The 21,549-nt window shown below is 46.0% G+C and overlaps 1 protein-coding gene across 1 annotated transcript; it reads right to left on the bottom strand.

Moving 5' to 3' along the window:
- Window positions 1–5,120: 5,120 nt before the first annotated feature.
- On the bottom strand, window positions 5,121–18,678 carry C18H19orf18 (chromosome 18 C19orf18 homolog). The gene is made up of 6 exons (XM_076839205.2): window positions 18,561–18,678; window positions 18,375–18,476; window positions 17,253–17,312; window positions 13,794–13,896; window positions 6,102–6,244; window positions 5,121–5,236 (listed from the first exon to the last, which is right to left on the bottom strand). Exons 1-6 carry the CDS (start codon window positions 18,676–18,678, stop codon window positions 5,121–5,123), a joined length of 642 nt encoding a protein of 213 aa, XP_076695320.2.
- Window positions 18,679–21,549: the final 2,871 nt, after the last annotated feature.

The following is a 21,549-nucleotide window of genomic DNA, read 5'->3' as shown; positions in this document are numbered from 1 at the left end:
TGCTTAGCAAAACTGGGCCCTGACAATCACAGAATGGGGGAAGCCTTAGGAGGCCAGAGATACAATTGCAGGTGTGACACAGGAGAGGCAGGGCCTATGACTTGTTCCTCTGCAAATAACTTTGTCAGGACCTTGTCTGCTGCTGACACCCAGGGCTATGCAGGTGGGTATATCCAAGAAAACCATCACAACACAGCTTCCAGTGCTCAGGACCAAATAAGAATGTGTGCACACCTCAGGACCAAACATGAAGAATCTGATGCTAGAGAACCATGCAGATAGCATGGAGAGACACTGGTGAGACCCAGGGCCCAGATGTGAATTACTGATATGAACTATACATTCCACCCCAGGATAAAAAAAAAATCACACTGCATCCAGATGATGCAAGTAGTAAGAGAAAAACAGGAGAGGCAAGGGGACACCAGCCAGCATAGTTCAGCACATAGCAGCCTGCAGGAAAGGAAAACATCATCACAAAAGAACTTCAGGGAGGATGCTGAAAGAATAGCTCATGGCTACTGAGGAGCCAGCACCTAGGTACCAGCAGTGTCTGCACAGGCAGGGTGAGGAGATGTTAGTTATAAATGGGAAGCAGTACCTAGAAGACATGGGGCACTGGATATGGGAAGGCCACTGTCAGCAAGAGGGAAGTAAGGGGGACCCATTAGGGTGACTGCAAGCCCCCTCAACCTACATCCTCTACAGCCAGGCATGGGTTTCACAGAAGGTGGGGTTGTTCAAGAAAAGAGCAGTGTTCACACTGCAGCCCTGAAATCAAAGCACCTACCAAGGGAACTGGGGAGGAAGTTGAGCCTATAGTCCTGATATGCTGCTGAGGAGGAAGGGAAGGGCAGAGACTATCTCAGAGCACAGAAGCAGGTGTGAAGACTTTACCCAGAGAAGTATAAGTGCCAATTTTCCCACCATCACATCAGGGTACAAGCATCTTTAACCTCATCAAGGAGATCCCATTCTTGAGGAGAAACAGAAATCCAATCCTCAAAGGTCACAGTGCCCTGCCAGGGTGGGGAGAGATGACATCATAAACAGTGCACTCCTGAGGCTCCACAATCCATCCTCAGCTACCCCATGCCCATCTTCTTCCAAGCTCCATATCTCAGAGGAGAAACCAGGCCCTGGTGTCATTGGTGTCACTGTCTACTCATAGGCCCGAAGATTGTCCAGCCACCAGGCACAAGGGCAGTGACACAAAGAGACATGCAACTGTGGGCTTGGCCAAGAAGCATCCAATGCCAGTGTCAGGTAACCCTCTGTATGACCAAGGTCACAGAAGCCTCAATTCCAGGCACCTGGGGACATCACACCATTCTCTAGACTGCACACTCCTCGCGTCTGGACATCGCAGACATTTCCATCACAACCCTCTCATGGCCCCATGCTAAGCATTTCCCTGGCCTCTTCCCATTCCCCTTTGTACCCCACTGGTGAGAGCAGAACTGTCCCCTAGGGTTATGGGATGGCAAACACACAACACATGACCCTTAGGCAGATGAGATCCAAGCAACTTATTAGTCACATATATTCCCAACCTGGGAAAGGAGAAACCTCACATCATCAGGGGTTGCACTACAGATAAGAATGGACAACCAGAAATTGTGGGATGCATGTTTTCTAGGATCAAGAGGGCAAGGTGACCCCTGATTCCTATGGTACGAGTATGCAACTGGCCTTACTCCATCACTGGTGGGGAACTAAAACTCACTACCAATGCACTGATTCCAACTTGATAAAAAGGTCTACTTACTTGGAGGACCTTACCCAGGGTATAGAGTGGGGAGAACCTGTACTCAGGGCATGGAAACCCATAACAACTGGCCTTAATTCCAGGCCTTACATCCAATCTTGGCAAAGAGCTGCAGAATAAACCTTCTAAGTCAACTTCCATGGCACCCAGGGCTCCCAACAGCAGTGGCAGCCCAAATCCTAATGCAAAAGCCTTCCTGCCCAGCTTAACTGGAATCTGATACCCAGCGCCTTTCCACTTCTGGCCCCACATGCCATCCCCTCAGTTGCAAAAGTCTTCCTCTGCCCACCAAACCTTCAAAGCCCAGTTCCGCTGCTCACCCCTCTGCGCACCATGTCGCTCTGAGATCACAGGCACAGCTGGCCTCATCTGCCAGGCTGGACCAAACCCTGCGCCCCGCTCTCCCAGGCACCACAAACCCTGGGGAGCCCAGGGACCCTAAGCTGGACTCGGGCCTGAGTGTCGTCTTCCCTTCTCCTTTGCTGCCGGAACACTGCACGCCCACTCTTCCTCTGAAAGCCTTGACCATGCAGGACTGTCCGGTCCCCAACACCTTCTCCCTTCACGACCACCGTGCACTTACCTGTTCAGGAAGCCCAACACCATTCCTCAACCCAGAAACCCAGGCACGACCCCCGCCCTGCACCGACACGGGAGCCTGCGGGAAGAGGCGGCCTCTTCCCCGAGCCCCAGCGGACTGCCCGGGCGTCTGCCTCGGTGCTCTTGCCCTGCGCCCGCCGTGGGACTCAGGGAAGGGATGCCGCCTCCCGGTGCGGGAGCGGCCTCGTCGCCTTCGAACCGTTCTTCCTTTAACTGTCTCGAACGTTTAAAAACGAACGGCGTCCCAGCTCCGCTCCAACCCTCCCAGATTCCAGCGGCCTCACCGGAAAGTGGCATGACTCCGCCTCACTGTTAGTGGACTCCGGAAGTCCCGCCTAACCCGAGCGCGAGTGTGGCGGAAGTGCCTCCCGGCGCAGGCGCGGCTGGGTGACGTGTTTCCGTGAAAGGAGGGGGGGCTGCCGCGAAGGACGCCGGGAAGCGCCAGGGCACCACTGGAGGGCGTTGGTCCGTCCAGTCGGGCTTTGGAGACTGCTTAATCCTCGCACTGATTTTGGAGGTTCCACAGCTGAGCAGTGTTATTTGTTGATGAGCATTTAAGCTTGTTTTGCCATGTTGTCTATCAAATGAGCAAGCTGATGGCAGTGGTAGCTGCTCAACAAATAGTTGTAGGTAGGGTTTTGAAAAGCAGTTGCTGTAGACTGAACGTATCCACCCAAATTCATACGTTGAAGCTCTGATTCTCTGTGATGATGTTTGAAAATGGAGATATTGGGAGGTAATTAGGTCATGAGAGTGGAGCCCTGGTGAGTAGGATTAGTTCCCTTACTTACAACCTCACAAAAGCCAGGATTTTCTCTCCCTTTCCATCTCAAAGATCCCTCACCAGAAGCCAACCATGCTAGCACCCTGATCTTGAACTTCAGCTGCCAGAACTATGAGGCGTAAATGTGTTTTTTCCCTTTAAGCCACCCAAACTAAGATACTTGTTAAGGAAAGCCAACCAGACTAAGGCCAGTGACTTCATGTCAGTGCCTCCTTGAGTTAGGATTCTGACTAAGAGTAGCGGGGCAGAGATAAGGATGTATTTGGGAACACTGAAGGCCCCCAGGCCCTGAGAGTTGTGAATCAAGGCAGCTCCCTGGCTGCTATGTCATCCTGCTATCAACTGGAACATCTGTCCCATATGTGGTTCTTTCCTTCACTATACCCCACATGCAGCTTCAAACTATTGGCTGGAAAGTTGTTTGGGGGTTTTTGTTTTGGCAGTGCTGGAGGTCGAACCCAGAGCCTTCTGCATACAAGGCAAGCACGGTACCAACAGAGCTAATTCCCAGCCCGAAAGGTTCTTTAGACTGCCCCAGCCTCTACTACACAGCACCCCTGTTCCTGTGTCACATTGTCTTTTATAATTTTTCAAGTTTAGGAAATATGGAAATTGAAAGCAAAAGTCAGGAGACTGGTCTGTCTTCAGCTCATCCTCAAGTTAGACAATCTTTTTTGTTAATAGCTCGTTTGAGAATTAATATACCATGCAATTCTCTTTTAAAGTGTACACTTTTGGGTTCTGAAAGTCAAGCTCAGTGATAGAGCATGTACAAGGACCTGGGTTCCATTTCCAGCATACACACACACACAAAAAAAAAAAAAAAAAAAAAACACAAGTGAAACTCAGTGGTTTTCAGCATATTCACAAGGTTGAACAGCCATTACCACTATTAAATTTGAAACATTTTCATAACACCCCAAAAAATACCATTCTCATTAGCAATCAATCCTATTTCATCCTTCCCCCAGCTCTGGAGCCACCAACCCATTTTCTGCAATTGCAGGTTTGTCTATTCTGGGTATAAAAGGAGTTGTATAGTATGTGTCTTGCTCCTTACATGTAGCATGATGTTTTCTGAATTCATTTGTTATGGTGTACATCAGTACTTCATTTCTATTGCTAAAAAATCTGATTGTATGGATGGATTGCATTTTGTTCATCCATTTATCAATTGGTGGACATTTGGGTTGTTTCCACTTTCAGCTCTTCTGAATAATGGCATTATGAATATTTGTGTGCAAAGTTTTGTGTGGAAAGATGTTTTCAATTCTCTTGAATGTGTATCTAGGAGTAGGATTGTTGGGTCAGGCAATAATTCAGTGTTTAACTTTCTAGAAACTGCCAGACATTTCCAAACAACTGCACCATTTAGACTAAATATTGCCTCCTGGGTTTTCACAGCCCTTGGCAGCTCCCAGCTTGTAGCTTGCTGTATTTGGCTATGTCTATGGCTCCTCACTGCAGGCCACTCTGCTCCAGAGAGCTGACATCCACGGGCAGGACTGTCTTAATCTGGTGTCATTTATTGTGACAACCTCAGTCTCTTCATGTGTAAAATAGTCACAAATAAATGCCTGGAATTGATAGAAAATGACAAAGAGAAAGTTTTGTTTAATGAAAGCATTTTGCTAACATGGTATGGGGTCCTGCCCAAAGAAACTATCTGTGCCTCTATCTGAACCTGTGAGGAGAAAGAGAAGAAAATCCTGACAATTTCTCCTTATCCCTTAACACAGTTGGATTCCTTCTGTTCTCCAATCAAGCTACAATTGTTCATGGATGATCAGAGCTACGAAGCAAGGGTTGCTGATCATAGGAATTTATTTTCTGTTACATACTTCTGATGCTGTTTGCTCTGAAGTGCTCTTCTCTGGGCTCTCAGAGCAGGTCCTGCTGCGTCCTCAGCCACCGCTGCCATGTGGTCTTGTCAGCCTAGCGAGTGCACCCTGCATCTCCCATTTGCTTTCACAGATTCTCCATTTTTGCACCATACATGGCATCCTTTATCTTTTCTTTCATTAACTTTTGCTCTTCCCTCAATTTCTTCTTTTCAATATTTTCCCTCCTTTTCAATCTGATAACTAAAATGTAGAGATGAAGTTATTAAGATATAAGTGAGGAGTGAGAATGGAGAAGAAAGGATTGAGGGTGCAGCATGGGAAATGATGGAACAAGCAGTGGGCTTCTTGAGATGATAAAGGTCATTCAATTTTAATGTCATTTCCCTTTTGTATATAAAAACTTTATAAATGCCTAATGTTTACAAAGGACAAGTAGAAGTCATAATCCAATGTAACAAAAAGATATTGAAAAAATATTTTCTATTAGGTTATGAAAAGGGCTCCTGGGCCTTTTGGCTCTTTGGGGCTGTCCATGTCTGGAATTGTTAGCGGGAATCCAGAGGTGGGTATCAGTATGACTTGATCAGACGGAATCACATGTGTTCACTCTAGAAGTTTGTAACAGGTGTCCAAGAACCTCAGAACTTTTAGAGATCAGTGTGCAGGAGCATTCAGGCCACCCCTTCACAGTGGGCAGGCACCCCTGGGGGTAGGGGCATCTGTTCTGTGATCCTGGACCTACCTCCACAGCAGACTGAGGCAAGAGAAATGTCTGCATAACTGCGTCCTAAACATGAGAACAACGTCATAGAAACAATTATATTTAAGGGAAAGTTTTGTTCTGCAAAGTTTACTTCCTGGACTCTGTCCCAGGGTCCTTGGGATCACCATGCATTAGGAAACACGCAGCCACAGAGCCATCAGCCTTCCAGGACTGGAGGAGAATGATTACTTCTGTGGGTATGGACACAGGTGTCCATGTTTCCTACCAGGGAATCCATTATCTCCCACTTATCTTTGCTTTTGAAAACTAAACCATTAAAAAATTGCTGGCCGAGCTTTCTTGTGCCCTTGTGTCCACTTAGTCAGACTAGCCCATCACTACCTGAACGGATGAACTTCCCCAGCTCCTTCTCGTTCTCTGGAAGCAGGTTGGTGGACTCATCCTCAGAAACTTCCTCATATGGTATCTCAATGTTTTCATAAAGCACCGCAAGCTGCTGCTTCTCCTCAGCCTTTACCAGCCTGCTGGAGAAGAACACGAGGTCAGGTGCAGTTTTCATGATGAATCATTGTCTTACTCATGCACCATCTTAACAGCAAAGGAGGTGGTAAGTGGGGATGGAGGAGGAAGCAGGCGATTAAATAAGACTGATCATGAGAAGACCTCAGATTTCTAGTATGTCTGGCCAAATTCTGGAGGAAGGAGTGAGTCTGATAATCCAAAATTGTGGATCAAAGCCAGGACTAGGAGTGAATGAGGTACTCACATTGGGTACTAAATTTAAGGGGTTGGTAAAAACAAACAGAAAACCTACCATCAAGACAAATCATAATTCAATGTAATACATTATGAAATAAAAACTAAAGCCAAAATGTATCATAAACACAATAACAACATTTTGAATAAAGACGGGTGGGTATTAAAAGTCTTCCTTTTGCTGAGGCTCCATAACATGGCTCAGCCCAGCACTGTCACTGGTTCTGTATTGAAAATGTTGATATTTTGATCACTGTGGATTTTTTGGCATTAATCTAAATTTTAAAAGTACTACCTTAAAATAGTACTTATCCTGCTTACTGAGTTTTTTTGATACTCCCTTAAACTGAGGCTACTGAAGGGAAGTCACTTCCTGTGGTCCAGTCCTGGAGTGGACCCTGGAGCCGCTGTTCCTGTTCACTGTGGACCATGACACAGGGTCCTGATTTTTCCTGACATTATTGCCCTCCCAGTTATGTGTGACTTGGGTAATGAAAGTTACTTTAAGGGGACCATGATGAGAAAGGTTGTGGGAGCATCCAGAGCTTGCTATGGATGGCAAGAACTAGACTGGTAAACTTTACCAAAGTTGATCATGATATTGGGTAGAATGAGGCCTTCACCTCAAGAACAAAGTTTAAGAGGTACCAAAACACACAGGCACAAAGATAAACACTGACCCAATATCTTCAAAAATTGAAATGAATGACCCCCGAAAAACATAAGCCAAATATTAAAATCTTAAATGAAGATAGGATCCCAATGCTGATTTTAAGTGATTTTTTATTTCCAAACACTAAAATAAATGAGATTATATTCGAAAATTGAAAGTCACAACATAAATTGAAATATATTATCTAAAACAAAACTAGAATTTGTTAGAATTTTACCTTCCTGGTTTAAATGAAAGTAAACTGCCAGTAGTATTTTCGAAAGCTACTTCTGTGAAAGAGAAACCAGTAGAGATAGACCAGTACATAAAAGCATGCTTTTTGGGCCACGTGTTTTTTCTTCTGCCCCAGACTCTAGGCAACTTGTGAGGCACATAACAGGTGGCACAGATGATGATGGTCACAGGGTTAACTGTAGGTCAGTGCTTTATCCAGCACTGAACTTCAGCAATGTTTTAGTGACCTAAGTTAGAAGCTTTTGAGATTTGTTAACGTATTTCCCATAGTAATTAATCACATTTCAGTTACACCCATTAAGTCAACCCAGATTATCATCTCAGATAACCCAGAACCAAACAGCAGGCTCCATGCTGGTTAGTGGAGCACCTCCCATTTTACTTTCCATCTCATTTTACCTTCAGTTGACCTAGTCCAAAGTGGTCTTTGAGTGGCTTTCTTAAAAACATTCCATGTGTGGCAATATGTTCCTTGTTCTCACACCTAATTCTCAAAGAACAAATACATTTGTACTTCTGGGGCTGTTTCTGATGGGTGGGTGGAACTCCTGGGAGTAGGAAGCACAGTGTAGACTCTGGGCCAATAGCACAATGTCACTTTACAACTAATTTTTTAATCTTTTATTTGTTCTACTTAGTTATACATGACAGCAGAATGCATTTCAATTCATTGTACACAAGTGGAGTGCAACATTTCAATTCTCTGGTTATATACAGTATAAAGATGCACCGTTGGTGCAATCACACATGTACCTAGGGTGATGATATCCATCTCATTCCACCATCTTTCCTATCTTCATAACCCCTCTACACCCTTTGCCCAATCCAAAGTTTCTCCATTCTTCCTATGCTACCCTCATCATAGATCAACATCCACTAATCAGAGAAAACATTTGCCCTTTAGTTTTTGGGGATTGGCTAACTAAGCTTAGCATAATATTCTCCAACTCCATCCATTCCTGCAAATGCCATAATTTTAATCTATTTTAATGCTGAGTAATATTACATTGTGTATATATATCACAGTTTCTTTGTCTATTGATATATTGATAGATATTTAGGTTGGTTCCACATTTTAGCTATTGTGAATTCAGCTGCTATAAACATTGGTGTGGCTATGTCACTATAGTATGCCGATTTTAAGTCCTTTGGGTATAGACTGAGGAATGGGATAACTACGTCAAATGGTGGTTTCATTCCATGTTTTCTGGGAATCTCCTCACTGCTCTCTAAAACGGTTGCACCAATTTGCAGTCCCACCAGCATTGTATGAGTACCTTTTCCCCCCACATCCTCTCCAACACTTATTATTGATGCTGTTCTTGATAACTGCCATTCTGACTGGGGTGAGATGAAATCTTAGAGTAGCTTTAATTTGCATTTCTCTAATTACTAAAGATGTTGAACACTTTTTCATACATTTGTTGATCACTTGTACATCTTCTTCTGACAAGTGTCTGTTCAGTACCTTAGCCCATTTATTGATTGGGTTGTTTCTTTTTTTTTCTTTTTTTTTTTTTTTTTGGTATTAAGTTGTTTGTGTTCTTTATATATCCCAGAGATTAGTGCTCTATCTGGTGTACATGTGGTAAGAATTTGCTCCCATACTGTAGGCTCTCTCTATACCTCAATTATTGTCTCCTCTGCTGAGAAGTAGAATTTTAGTTTGAATCCCTCCTATTTATTGATTCATGCTTTTATTTCTTGCACTTTAGGACTCTTGTTAAGGAAGTTGGGAACTGATACAACATGATAAAGATTTGAGTCGATTTTTTCTTCTATTAGGTGCAGAGTCTCTGGTGTAATTCCTAGATCCTTGGTCCACTTTGAGTTCAGTTTTATGCATGGTGAGAGACAGTTTAATTTCATTTTTATACATATGGATTTCCAGTTTTTCCAGCACCATTTGTTGAAGAGGCTATCCTTTCTCCAATGTATGTTTTTGGTGCCTTTGTCTAATACGAGATAACTGTATTCATGTGGGTTTGTCTCTTGTCTCTTTTACTCTGCACCATTGTTCTACATGTCTATTTTAGTGCCAATGCCATGCTATTTTTGTTATTATTGCTCTATAGTATAGTTTAAGGTCTGGTATAGTGAGGCTTCCTGATTTACTTTTCTTGCTAAGGATTGCTTTAGCTTTTCTGGGTCTCTTATTTTTCCAGATGAATTTCATGATTGCTTTTTCAAGTTCTATGAAGAATTTCACTGGGATTTTAATAGAAATTCCATTAAATCTGTATAACAGTTTTGGTATTATGGCCGTTTTGAATATTCTGTCTATCCAAGAGCACAGGAGATCTTTCCATCTTCTAAGTTCTTCAATTTCCTTCTTTAGTATTCTGTAGTTTTTATTATGTAGGTATTTCACCTCCTTTGTTAGATTGATTTCCAAGTGTTTTGTATTTTCTGTGGCTATTTTGAATGAGGTGATTTTCCTAATTTCTCTTTCATTGGATTCATCACTTATGTATAAAAATGCCTTTTTTATGGATATTTTTATACCCTGCTACTTTGCTGAATTTATTCGTTAGTTCTAGAAGTTTTCTGATGGAATTTTTTTGGATCAATCCCATGTCATTGGCAAAGAGTTATAGTTTGAGCTCTTCTTTTCCTATGTGTATCCCTTTAATTTCTTTTGTCTGATTGCTCTGGCTACAATTTCAAGGACTATGTTGAACAGAAGTGATGAAAGACAATATCCCTGTCTTGTTCCAGGTTTTTAGAAGGCTCTCAATTTTTCTCCATTTAAAATGATGTTGGTGACACTAGGATTGCTGTAGATATACACATGGATGTATAACCAATGTGATCCTGCAATCTGTACACGTGGAAAAATGAGAATTCATACCCTATTTGAATCAAATGTATGATATGTCATGATCATTATATTGTCTTGAGCAACTAATAAAAAAATAAAGTAAAATTATGTTGGCCTTCGGCTTAGCATAGATAGCTTTAACATTGTTGAAGTATGATCCTACTATTCCTAGTTTTTCTAATGTTTTGAACATGAAGAGGTGCAGTATTTTGTTGAATGCTTTTTTAGCATTTATTAAGATAATAGCGATTCTGGTCTTTAAGTCTATTTATGTGATGGATTATGTTTATTGATTTCCAATGTTGAACCAACCCTGCATCCCTGGGATAAACCCCACTTGATTTTGGTGCACAATCTTTCTAATATGTTGTTGTTTGCCTCTGCCAGAGTTTATTGAGAATTTTTGCATCTATGTTCATCAGGGATATTCGTCTAAAGTTTTCTTTCCTTGATGTGTCTTTGTCTGGTTTTGGTATCAAAGTGATGCTAGCCTCATAGAATGAAATTGGAATTTCTTTTCTATTTCATGGAATAATTTGAGGAGTATTGTTATTAGTTCTTCCTGGAAGATCTTATAGAACTGGTCTGAGAATCCATCTGGTCCTGGGCTTTTCTTGGTTGGTAGGCTTTTGTTGGCATCTTCTATTTCCTTGCTTGAAATTAATGTTTAAATTGCCTATGTCCTCCTGATTCAGTTTGGGTAGATCATGTGTTTATAGAAATTTGTGTCATTGAGATTTTCTCTCTCATTGGAGTATAAATTTTCAAAATGATTTCTAATTATCTCTGTATTTCAAAAGTGTTATCATGATATTTTTCATCACAAATTTTAGTAATTTGAGTTTTCTCTTTCCTTCTCTTCATTAGAATGGCTAAGGGTTTATCAATTTTATTCATTTTTTCAAAGAACCAACTTTTCATTTTTTCAACTTAAAAAAATGTTTGTTTCATTTTCATTGATTTCAGCTCTGATTTTAATTATTTCCTGTCTTTTATTTCTTATGGTGTTGATTTCCTTTTAATAAGGCTTTGAGATGTAATTTTAGGTCATTTATTTGTTGACTTTTTTGATGAATAAGCTCAATGCAGTGAAGTTTCCTCTTAGCACTGCCTTTGTAGTGTCCAGAGATTTGATATGTTGTATCATATTCACATTTACCTCTAGGAATTTTTTAATCTCCTCTCTGATATCTTCTGCTACCTATTGCTCATTTAATATATCTAGTCTCCAGGTGTTGAAATAGCTTCTAATTTTTATTTTATCATTAATTTCTAGTTTCATTCCACTATGATTTGCTAGAATACAGGGTAGTATTTTTTTATTTGCTGAGAGTTGCTTTGTGGCATGATATATGGTCTATATTAGAGAAGGAACCATGTGCTATTCAGAAGAAGGTGTATTCACTTGATGGTGGATGAAATACTCTATAGATGTCTGTTAAGTCTAAATCATTGTGTTATTGAGTTCTATAGTTTCTTTGATTCGTTTTTGTTTGGGAGATCTATCCCGTGGTGAGAGAGATGTGTTAAAGTCACCCAATATAACTGTGTTGTGATCTATTTGCTTCTTGAAATTGAGAAGGGTTTGTTTGACATATGTAGATGCTCCATTGTTTGGGGCATAGATATTTACGATTGTTATGTCTTATTGCTGTATGGTTCCCTTAAGCAGCATCCCTTTTACTAACTTTGGTTTTAAGTCCACTTTATCTGATATCAGGATGGAAACCCCTGTTTATATGCCTCATGTGAGTGATGTGTTTTTTCCCATCCTTTCACCTTCAGTCTGTGGATGTCTTTTCCTATGATATGAGCCCCTTGAAGGTAGCATATCGTTTGATTTTTTATCCAATCTACCAGTCTATGTCTTTTAATTGATAGGTTTAGGCCATTAACACCCAGGGTTATTATTGAGACATAGTTTGTATTCCTAGTCATTTTGGTGTATTTTGGTTTTAACTTGAGTTGGTTTCTCCTTTGTGTTTTACTTTAGTGTTTTCCTCCCTTTGCTGATTTTCATTGTTGTTTTTCATTTCCTCATGGATTATCTGCCAAGAATATTCTGTAGTGCCAGCTTTCTCATTGTAAATTCTTTTAATTTTTGTTTATGGTGGGAAGTTTTTATTTTGTCATCAAATCTGAAGCTTAATTTTGCTGGGTATAAGATTCTTGGTTGGCATCCATTTTCTTACAGAGCTTGGTATATGTTGTTCCAGGATCTCTCAGCTTTGATGGTCTGAGATGAGAAATCTGCTGTGATCCAAATTGGGTTCCCCCTATATGTAATATAGGTTTATATCTGTGCCTTCCTGTATCCTGGTGATTCTTGGCCTTTTCATGTTGTCTCTAATTCTTGGAGGTTCTGTTCATGGCTTCTCACTATCTTTACTGTATGGTCAACTTTATTTTCAAGATTATATATTTTGTCTTCATTGCCTGAGATTCTATCTTCCAAGTGATCTAGTCTGTTGTCGATGCTTTCTGTTGAATTTTTTGTTTGGTTTATTGTTTCCTTCATTTCAGGGATTTCTGCTTGGGTTTTCTTTTCAGAGTATCTCTTTTCTTCCCGATCTTGCTACCTGTAATTCCTTTCTTATCTCTTTGTAGAAGCAGTCAATCATTGCCTATATTTTCTCTCTTAATGCATTTTTTTTGCTTTGCAGACCATTTTAATTTTGTACATTCTGAACTCCTTCTCTGACATTTCATGTACTGTGTTGTCAATGAAATCTATTATTGTATCAGCTTGGTTTGTTTGGGGCACTTTCTTCCCTTGTTTCTTCATATTGTCTGAATGTCTTCGTCTCTAGCAATGTGGATTCAAGCGTCACTCTGCTCCTACCATGCTGCAGGCAGGCCAGGACCATGGTCATCTGCTGCTCCTCCTTCTGGGCAGCAGATGGGCTGGGACCATGGTTGACAATTAATTTTTTACCTCTATTTTATTTATTTACTTTTATGTGGTGCTGAGGATCAAACTCAGTGCCTCACATATGCTAGGCAAGTGCTCTTGTCATAATCCCAGCCCCCACTTTATAACTAATTTTTAAAATACCATGTCACCTGAAAGAGCCTGATTCCAAGCTTTACTTATGTTGAGAGGGTATAATACCTTCCCCAAAAGCTACTGTTTCCCTGGACAGCATCAGCAAATTTGCAGACAAAATGAGAGCACATTTACCTCCTCCTTCTGTGCCAGGGTGCTCACTCCAGAACACCGCACTCAGAGGACACTGGCCTGATGTTTTTCAAATCCCTCCCATGGCCAGCCCACCACAGGAAATGTGTCTTTCTTCACAAATGTGCACGTATCTTTCCAAAAGTTTCAAAAATGGGCCTTTACTTTAGTACCTGCAATCTTTTCCCAAGTTTTCTGTTATACTAAGTTGTATTGTTTCTTTTCTTTTCCCTTTGAGTTACATCATGACCCAACCTAAACATGATTGGTATTTTGAAAACATGGGTCTGGAAATGTACAATTACTATAATAACATAGCAGCAGCAGGGGGATCATCACCCTTTGACACTAAATGATACACTCATGAAGTTGTCATCTAAGGATGGTGGGTGTTCTTCCACATGCACTTACTGTATCATATAGGAGACCATGATCCCACATACCAGAGCAATGCTGAAGGCTACACACGCGATTAGAATCACTTGAACAAGAGCAGGTCTGTGCGGAATCACTGCTGACATGGAAAGAAGACAAGTGCTCAAAAATCTCATTTTAGCTGAATTTCTCAACTAACATGTGTTAATCACACTGCTATTACAAAGAGAATAGAAGACAAAAAAATATCTTTAAGAATATATTCTTAATTTCTTAAATATACTAAGGCTATATTGCACAGGCTGTATAAACAAATACAATTCTAGTTCCCAACAATCTCTGATGCCTTTTTTAATTTTTTTATTTTTTTTATTTTTTAGTTGTAGTTGGACACAATACCTTTATTTATTTATTTTTATATGGTGCTGAGGATCGAACCCAGGGTCTCGCACATGCTAGGCAAGAGCTCTACCGCTGAGCCACAATCCCAATCCTACCTCCAATCCTCAAAGTCATCTCTTGCTCAATAGTTATACTGGTTTCTATAATGACATCTGTCATCTGGGGATATACTGATCCCTAGAACAGTGGCTGTCATCTGGGTACATCCTGATCCCCATAGAGACCCTGTCATCTGAGTACATACTGATCCCCATGGAGACACCTGTCATCACTCTGGTCCCTAGAGCAACACCTGTCATTGATGGGTACTTTTCACCTGTCATCATGTAGCTGCAAGGAGAATGGCTCAGTTCTATGAATCAGACTAGATTTCCTCAAGTCATCTGGTACTGTAATGAAAGGGGATTACTGGGCAATTTGGGGTAGGATTCTACGAACCTCTGTTCCAAGAGTCAGATTTCAGGGTTATAGTCTGTGCTATAAAGCCATGGCTGGTCTTTGTAAGCTCAGATGTTTTGCTCTTCTTTACATTATCTGAAATTTAAAACAATTACTAGGGAATTATTGTTTGTACAAGTTGAACAGAAAACAATTGCTGAAACAGGTACATTACTCAGCTACTTATAAAACCTGCCAGTTGTCTATGTCCAGTCCCATGCTTGGCCTCTTTCACCTTGTGTCCCAGCAGTGATATAGAATGGAGAATTTTCTTTTTCCTCCAAAGTTGGTGATTATTATATAGGATGGACCGGGAAGAGAAAGCACAAGGTAAAATTTCTAATAATTCAAAGATCAAAATAGTAGATCATCAAAATTCTAAACAAATGAATTCCAGCTCCAGCAGGAGGCTCTACGTGGAGTTCCATGAATTGAGACTTGGCTTTGTCTGGTGTTCATTTGCTCAATCCCAGCTCCGAAGTCATCCCAGATCTGGTCAAGGCCAATCTGCTTCAGTCTGTGAGGATTCTGACTCCTGTTTGATGCATGGTGAGCAACGTTCTGAAGTCGTCCAGGGCAGCTTCCTCATTCACGACACAGCTAGCTCTCTGTTAGTTGAAAATGTACAGTGTCACTCCATATTCAATCACAGCAGCTCAGAAAGATGTCCTTTAAGTGTGAAGAATGAAATCTCACTGCAGGCAAACCTACCAGGTAGATACCACAAGCTGCTTAAATTGTCTAAGCTTCGACTTTCTACATTACAAATCACTTTCCTCAAATGGCTGTTGTGATAACTTCTAAGAGGTAGTGTTTCCAGTGTTGCTGTTCATGTTAAAAAGTTGCGACATTCCCATCGGATCCATATACTCTGAGGGCCTAAAGAAACCTGTAAGCAGCAGCCCCTTCCCAGGCACCAGCTGTCCAGCACCAGGATGGAGAGTTTTCTGACAGCTGAAAGTGCCCTGAGGTAGAAACGCAGCTTGAAGCTACACAAACCACCTGGCCCACCAGGCTCCGGGAGTGCAGGTGACCACCGTAGATGGTGAGCTGTGGGTGCCCAGGGTCCTCTGCAGCTCTGACAGCTCCCTGAATGTCTGCAGGTGTTCACAGCGAAGTGCTGCAGAGGGAAGAGCAGCAGTTTCATGGTCAGGTGCCATGAGACTGAAAGTGGCCAGTGGGAGGCCATTAGAGACAACGGAAGAGGCAGGATCTGCTTGTGTGAGAACCAAGCCCAAGTGAGCAGGCTCAAGGAGAGGAGAAGTCAGAGGAGCTTTGCTACAGATGGGGAAGGAGGGTGGGTGCATCCTGGAGGAAGTCATGGAGTCAGATGGCAGGATCATGAGATCGGAGTGAATGCACCATGTACTGCATCCTGTGCAGCCTGCTGTACCAAAGCACCATAAACCTGCTGGCTTCTGGACAGCAGAGCTTTGCTTCCCCAGCTCTGGACTGGGCACTGGGGGCCCCTGGCTGCCCTATCAGAGGCCAGATCCTTCTCTGGACTTCTAAGGCACTAGTCCCATCCATGAGAGCACTGTCCTGGGACCTGCCCCCACAGGGCTCCGGCCATAACCCAGGGCAGTGTGGTTTCAACACACCTCGAGACAAGGGAGGTAGCAGCACTCCACAGGATCAGCAGCTAAGGGGCCCCGTGACTGGGGAGGCTGAGGAGGAGGGTTTTATGTGCAAAGCCTTGTCTCAAAATTAAAAAAAATAAAATGGGGATGAAGCTCACCAGTGGAGTGTCCCTGCTTCAATCCCCAGGACCAAAACAAAACTAAACACAATGGTGCTCAGGTCCCAGGAGAAGCTGCTCTTTTCCAGGGTCTGAATAGACAACAATCCCTGCCCTCTGGTCAGAGCCATCGCCCCTGAAGCCCAGGAGCAGCAAACATTTCCACGGGCCATCCCTGGTGCAAGCTCATGAAGCATGTGGGGTCCCATTGCCTGGTGGGGCACTAGGTGCCTGGGTGCAGTGCTGGGAACCTGTGAGTGAAAGGCGCACCCCTGAGCTTTGGGAAGACCCTGCGTGTTCAGGACCACAGCTACACTGACTGGTTCTCCTTCTCTGCACTTCCCCATGCTTTGATGCTTGGGGGCCTGAACTGCCCCTCCTAGAGAGAAGGGGCAAAGGACAGGTAGCAGTCCTCTCTCTAAGAGGGAGAGAAAGGGTAGATAGCAGTCCCCCAACACCCCTGGGAAGGGAGGATCCAACCTGAGCCATTAAGCCCTGGGCTACTCTTTCCTGCCTTTTGGGTTGCATTTAAGGCAGAGGGGATGGCAAGGAGCCAAGTCATGCCAGGCCTTAGCACAAAAAGGAAGATAAGGGCAGACTTCAAGAGGCAGAGGAGCACCAGGGCCCAGTGGCCACCCTCAGTGTGCTCCATGGGACAAATCTGCAGGAAGAGATGCTGCTGGAAAGGCCACTCAGCTGTGTGGGGTCACGCCTCGTGTGTCACCCAAAGGGAGCTGGAGCTTACCCCAGCGCTGGTGCCCTCATCTGTGGAGTGCGACCCGCACCACTCACCCTCTGAGGGACGCTGCACTAGAGCTTGCTCAGAGAGGTGGTCTGCCCTGGGTGAGTGCCTGGTGCCCACCCAGCTCAGCCCCGGTGTGAATGGACCCTCTACCCTCCTAGGCCCCTCAACTCACCTGCAGTCCTCCCGGAGACAGTGAACTTGTGGGTGGGCTCAGCAGGTTTTTCTGTTTGGGCTTTGAAGAGGATCAAAGGCAAAGTTAGGCTCCAGGTCAACTAGGGAGAGTGCGGACATGACTTGGCACTAGACAGGGAGCCTGGTGGTCTCCACTCTCCAAACGTAAAGGCTGCTGGTCGGGGGCCAGCACCCAGGAGACACGCGTGAGGTGCTGGGGAAAGCAGGGTGTGCTGGTAGCACCCAGAGCTCCTTTCCTGAGCCAGACTCTCAGGGACAGTGATCAGGCCTGGGTGGAGCTCTGTGGTAGAGCCCTTGCGCAGCATGCACAGGCCCTGGGTTCTGTCCCTGGCACTTTAAAGAGGAAAAACAACCAGAAAACCATGTGTTTGGATGCTGTCCACCTTTGTAGTCACATGAGCTGGGACATCTAGGCCCCAGAGCTTGTGACACAGATGGGGCCAGAGCCGGTGGGCAAGCACAGAGCCCCTTCTGAGACACACACCACACACAATACATGCTGCACACTAGGACATGGTGCAGACGCCTCTCCCAGGTCCAGACCAAGACTGCTGATGAGCAGCACTCTCACAGCGTTGCTGCCTGGCTTCACAGACGGGAGGGTGGGCTCTGCTGTTTTAAACAGCTTCCAGTTCTCAAGTTAAAAAGCAAAGCATAAGCTGGGAATGGTGGCCCAGGCCTATAACCCCAGCAACTCTGAGGTGTGGTGGGAAGATTGCAAGTTCCAGACCATCCTCAGCGACTTAGTGAGACCCTGTCTCAAATAAAAATAAAAAGGGCTGGGTATGTAGCTCAGTGTTAGAGTGCCCTGGGTTCAATTCCCATTTAGGGGAGGGGACAGTGACATAGAAAGACAAGTGGCAGTGAAGGACCAAGCTGTGATGGGAGTCAGACCTTCCCTGTGGTCTGGGGGGAGTGGGGTTCCCTGGTGGCTTCTGAAGTGGGCCCACCGGAGGCCAGCACAGTCCCTAAGGCGAGAGCAGGCTGGCAGGGAGTGGAGGCCTCGGCCTGGCTTCCCAGGGGGGCCTGTCTGGGGGCATTGCCCAGATCTGTGGGAGCAGCACCCGGCATACCGCCCCACGAGCGAGCCCAGCAGACGCACCTAGTGCAGGGGAGAAGGTCGCTGGAGTTCCAGAAGGCATGATGCTGTAGCCCTTTGCCAGCATCTCCGAGAGGTTGCTGAGCCGCTGGGACTCCTCATTGCCTGGGGAGAGGGCCTGTGGCCGTGAAAGGCGGACACCAGCTCACCCCCAGCCCGGCCTCCCCTGAACCTCCCCTGGACAGCTACCTGTCAGCTCGGTGGTGGTTCCATTGTCAGGGACCCCGTCTGCCTGAGGCAAGCACAAGAGAGGCGGGCAGCCCAGCGAGACCCGCAGCAGAAGCAGCAGAGATCCCCAAGCGTCCATCACTGCAACAGCCAGCCGGTCAGAGGGACAAAAGGAAGCCTTCCAGGCCAGCAGGGCCTCGCCAGCAGGGTCTGAGGAAGGAGCTCTGCTCCACACAGAATGCCCAGTGATGGCACAGAGCCACCAGTGTGAGGTCAGCGCGAGTCACGGCAGTGAAATTCCTTCACAGAACCCACCAGCCAGAGCGAGGCAGGGGATCAGGACCGGTCCTGGACTCCTGAGGGCAGGGAGCGGGAGGTGGAGAGGCATGGCCACCAGCAAGGTGCCCTACAGCCCAACGCTGGGTAGTGTCCTGGTCCACATGGCTTTATCCCTCTACGCCTACAAAAGAGGAGGAAGAAACAGACCCCACCTGCCAGGGTCACGACGGGGACAAAATAAAGCAAGCCACACACACTGGGAAGGACCAAAGGCCCAAGGACATTCTGTGGGACAGGGACGTCCGCAGTAAAGTACCTCCATGCCTGTCCAGCCTCAGGCACCAGGGTCCTCCCGGCTGCCTCCAAGAGTTCCTCTAAGGAAGAAGAAGAGAACCATCTCAAAACATGGAAGTGGGATGGAAAACAAGATGACCTAGGGGACCACCAGGCTGGGCGCGGGGTGCCCACCTGTAGTCCCAGCAACTTGGGAGGCTGAGGCCAGAGAGCCTCACAACTTAGCAAGATCTTGCCTCAAAATAAAATTAAAATAAAAAGGGCTGGGATATGGCTCACTGGTAGGGCAGCACTGGGTTTCATCACAACGACCAAAAATCCAAAAACAAAGACAAAAAAAAAAAAAATGAGCCAGGCCCCTGAACAGGCTGTGCTCCAGAGGCGTCCACTCCCCAGCAGCCACAAGGCGACCCCAGGGCTCAGAGCCTGGGGAGGAGCTGCCTCCATCCACCACCCTAGGGGCCCCCAGCCACAGCACCTTCCCAGCACGCGGGTGGTGAGGCAAGCACACCCCACAGTGACCCCCGGGACACCAGCCAGGGCTACTGTGTCCAGAGACACCCACCCTGCTCCCAACGTCTGCCCTGTGCTGGAGCAGGGCCAGGCCCCCAGTGACTCCTGTGGGAACGAGAGTCCCTCTTGCTGCCCCTCACAGTCCTCCAGCCCAGGCTGCCCCTGCGCTGTCCCCACAGGCCCTGTCATTCTTTATAGGTGCTGCTGTCTCCATGGACTTGGCCTTTTAGTGCCCATGGGCCCCTGCTGACCCCCCAGAGGCACCACCTCTTGAAGTTGTTTGGGGATAGCCACTTCCCCAGGGTCACTAGCCTCACTCATTGTCCCTGTGGCTCTGAGAGCACCTGGCTGTTCCCGACATGGGTCAGCCTGGGCTTTACAGTTCATCGCCCGTCCCATGGGCTGAATGCCATGGTGGCCGTGGGTGCTGACCACCGTGAGCCTGTGTCTCTCCCTCAATCTCTCACTTCAAAACTGGGAGTCGGGAATCATCTCCAGGAGGCAGAACACTGGCCAGACTGGGAGTCAAAGAGTCCCGCTGCATCCAGCAGCTCATTTCGGATGGACAGAGGAGAGCCACCTGGGCAGTGGCTTCCACGTCCAGGCACACATCCCCACACGAGCAGGTCCAGTAGCCGGTTCCTGTTTCTGTGGCATACAAAGCTACATCCCTGCTTGGGGTCTCGATTCCCAGCCGACACTGAGGTGTTTGCTGAGACCGGGGTCTTTGGAAGCCGGGCAGGCCCTGTTGGCAGAGTTCAGTGCCTGGCTCTCAGGACGGAGGTCCCACTTTCCTGCTAGCTGCCAGGTGAGAAGTGCTCTCAGCATTTGCAACCGTCCTGTTTCCAGCCAGGAGAGCATCTCCATCAATTCCCAGGTGGTGCTTCCTTCCTCGAGGTCAGCAGGAAAATCCCTCCCAGACTGAAATTCTACCTCAGCAAGAACCTGCCCTGTCTAAGGACTCAATTGCCCAGGTCAGTCCCACTCAGATGGTCTCCCTTTGATCAATTCACAGACAACTGGCTTGGGACTTTGATCACATCATTCATCACATCACAAGGCACAGTCACAGACACAAGATGCATCGCAGCCGCAGGCCTCCCACATGCGAGAGGCCTGCCTGCACACCAGGGGCAGAATTCTTGAAGACCATTTTAGAAGTCCACCACCACAGTATCCAAAGCCTTGGAGAACCTTCATAAGATGCAATGCACAGGCCCAAACTGAAGGACCTGCTGCTTCAGCACCCGGGTGAGTCCAGGGTGTGGTCCGTTGTAAATAATGCCCCCGAAGCTTCCAATGGCTAGGGAGTGTTGGAAACCCACAGGGCCTCTGGGCCCGGTGGGACTGATGAGGAAACTGCCCAGAGGCTGCTCCCGGCACTTCCATGTCCACCAGAACAGGCGTCTCCTTCCTGACAAGCAGCTGCTTTGTGGCTGTGCTTTGGGGTAACTGGTTCCTCCCCTCTGCCTCCTGGGAATGGCCCTCAATCCCAGGGCATGCTGGGCCTCCAGGGGAGGCTGAAGGGCTGGACACCACCAGGCCCCTCAGCCTAGCTACAGCGGTGCTCGACTACACCCTGGTCAGCACAGGCACAGGCAGGGGGTTAGCCAACGGTGGGTCCAGGCCACAGCACTTGCTCTTTCGGGGTGGACACGTCCTTTAGCTAACGGTTCATGAGACCAAACATGGACACCTGCAGGCTGGTGGCCTCTATCAGGCAGTCTTTCCCTGACACGGCTCCTACCTTGCCCCCCTCGGGAGGCCCATGCCTCACACAATGCCTGCCCCTGTGGGCCCTCCGCCCCTCTCCTGGTGGTTGAGGGGGACGAGCGCTGCCTGTCTCCGGGAGCCACTCTCCTGTCAAGGTGTTTCTCTGGGTGGCGTGGCCATGTAGGGGAGGCAGCAGCCAGGAGGACAGGGC

The sequence above is a fragment of the Callospermophilus lateralis genome, chromosome 18 (assembly GCF_048772815.1).
Source record: "Callospermophilus lateralis isolate mCalLat2 chromosome 18, mCalLat2.hap1, whole genome shotgun sequence".
NCBI lineage: Eukaryota > Metazoa > Chordata > Mammalia > Rodentia > Sciuridae > Callospermophilus > Callospermophilus lateralis.
This window is presented reverse-complemented; position numbering and strand designations above follow the sequence as displayed.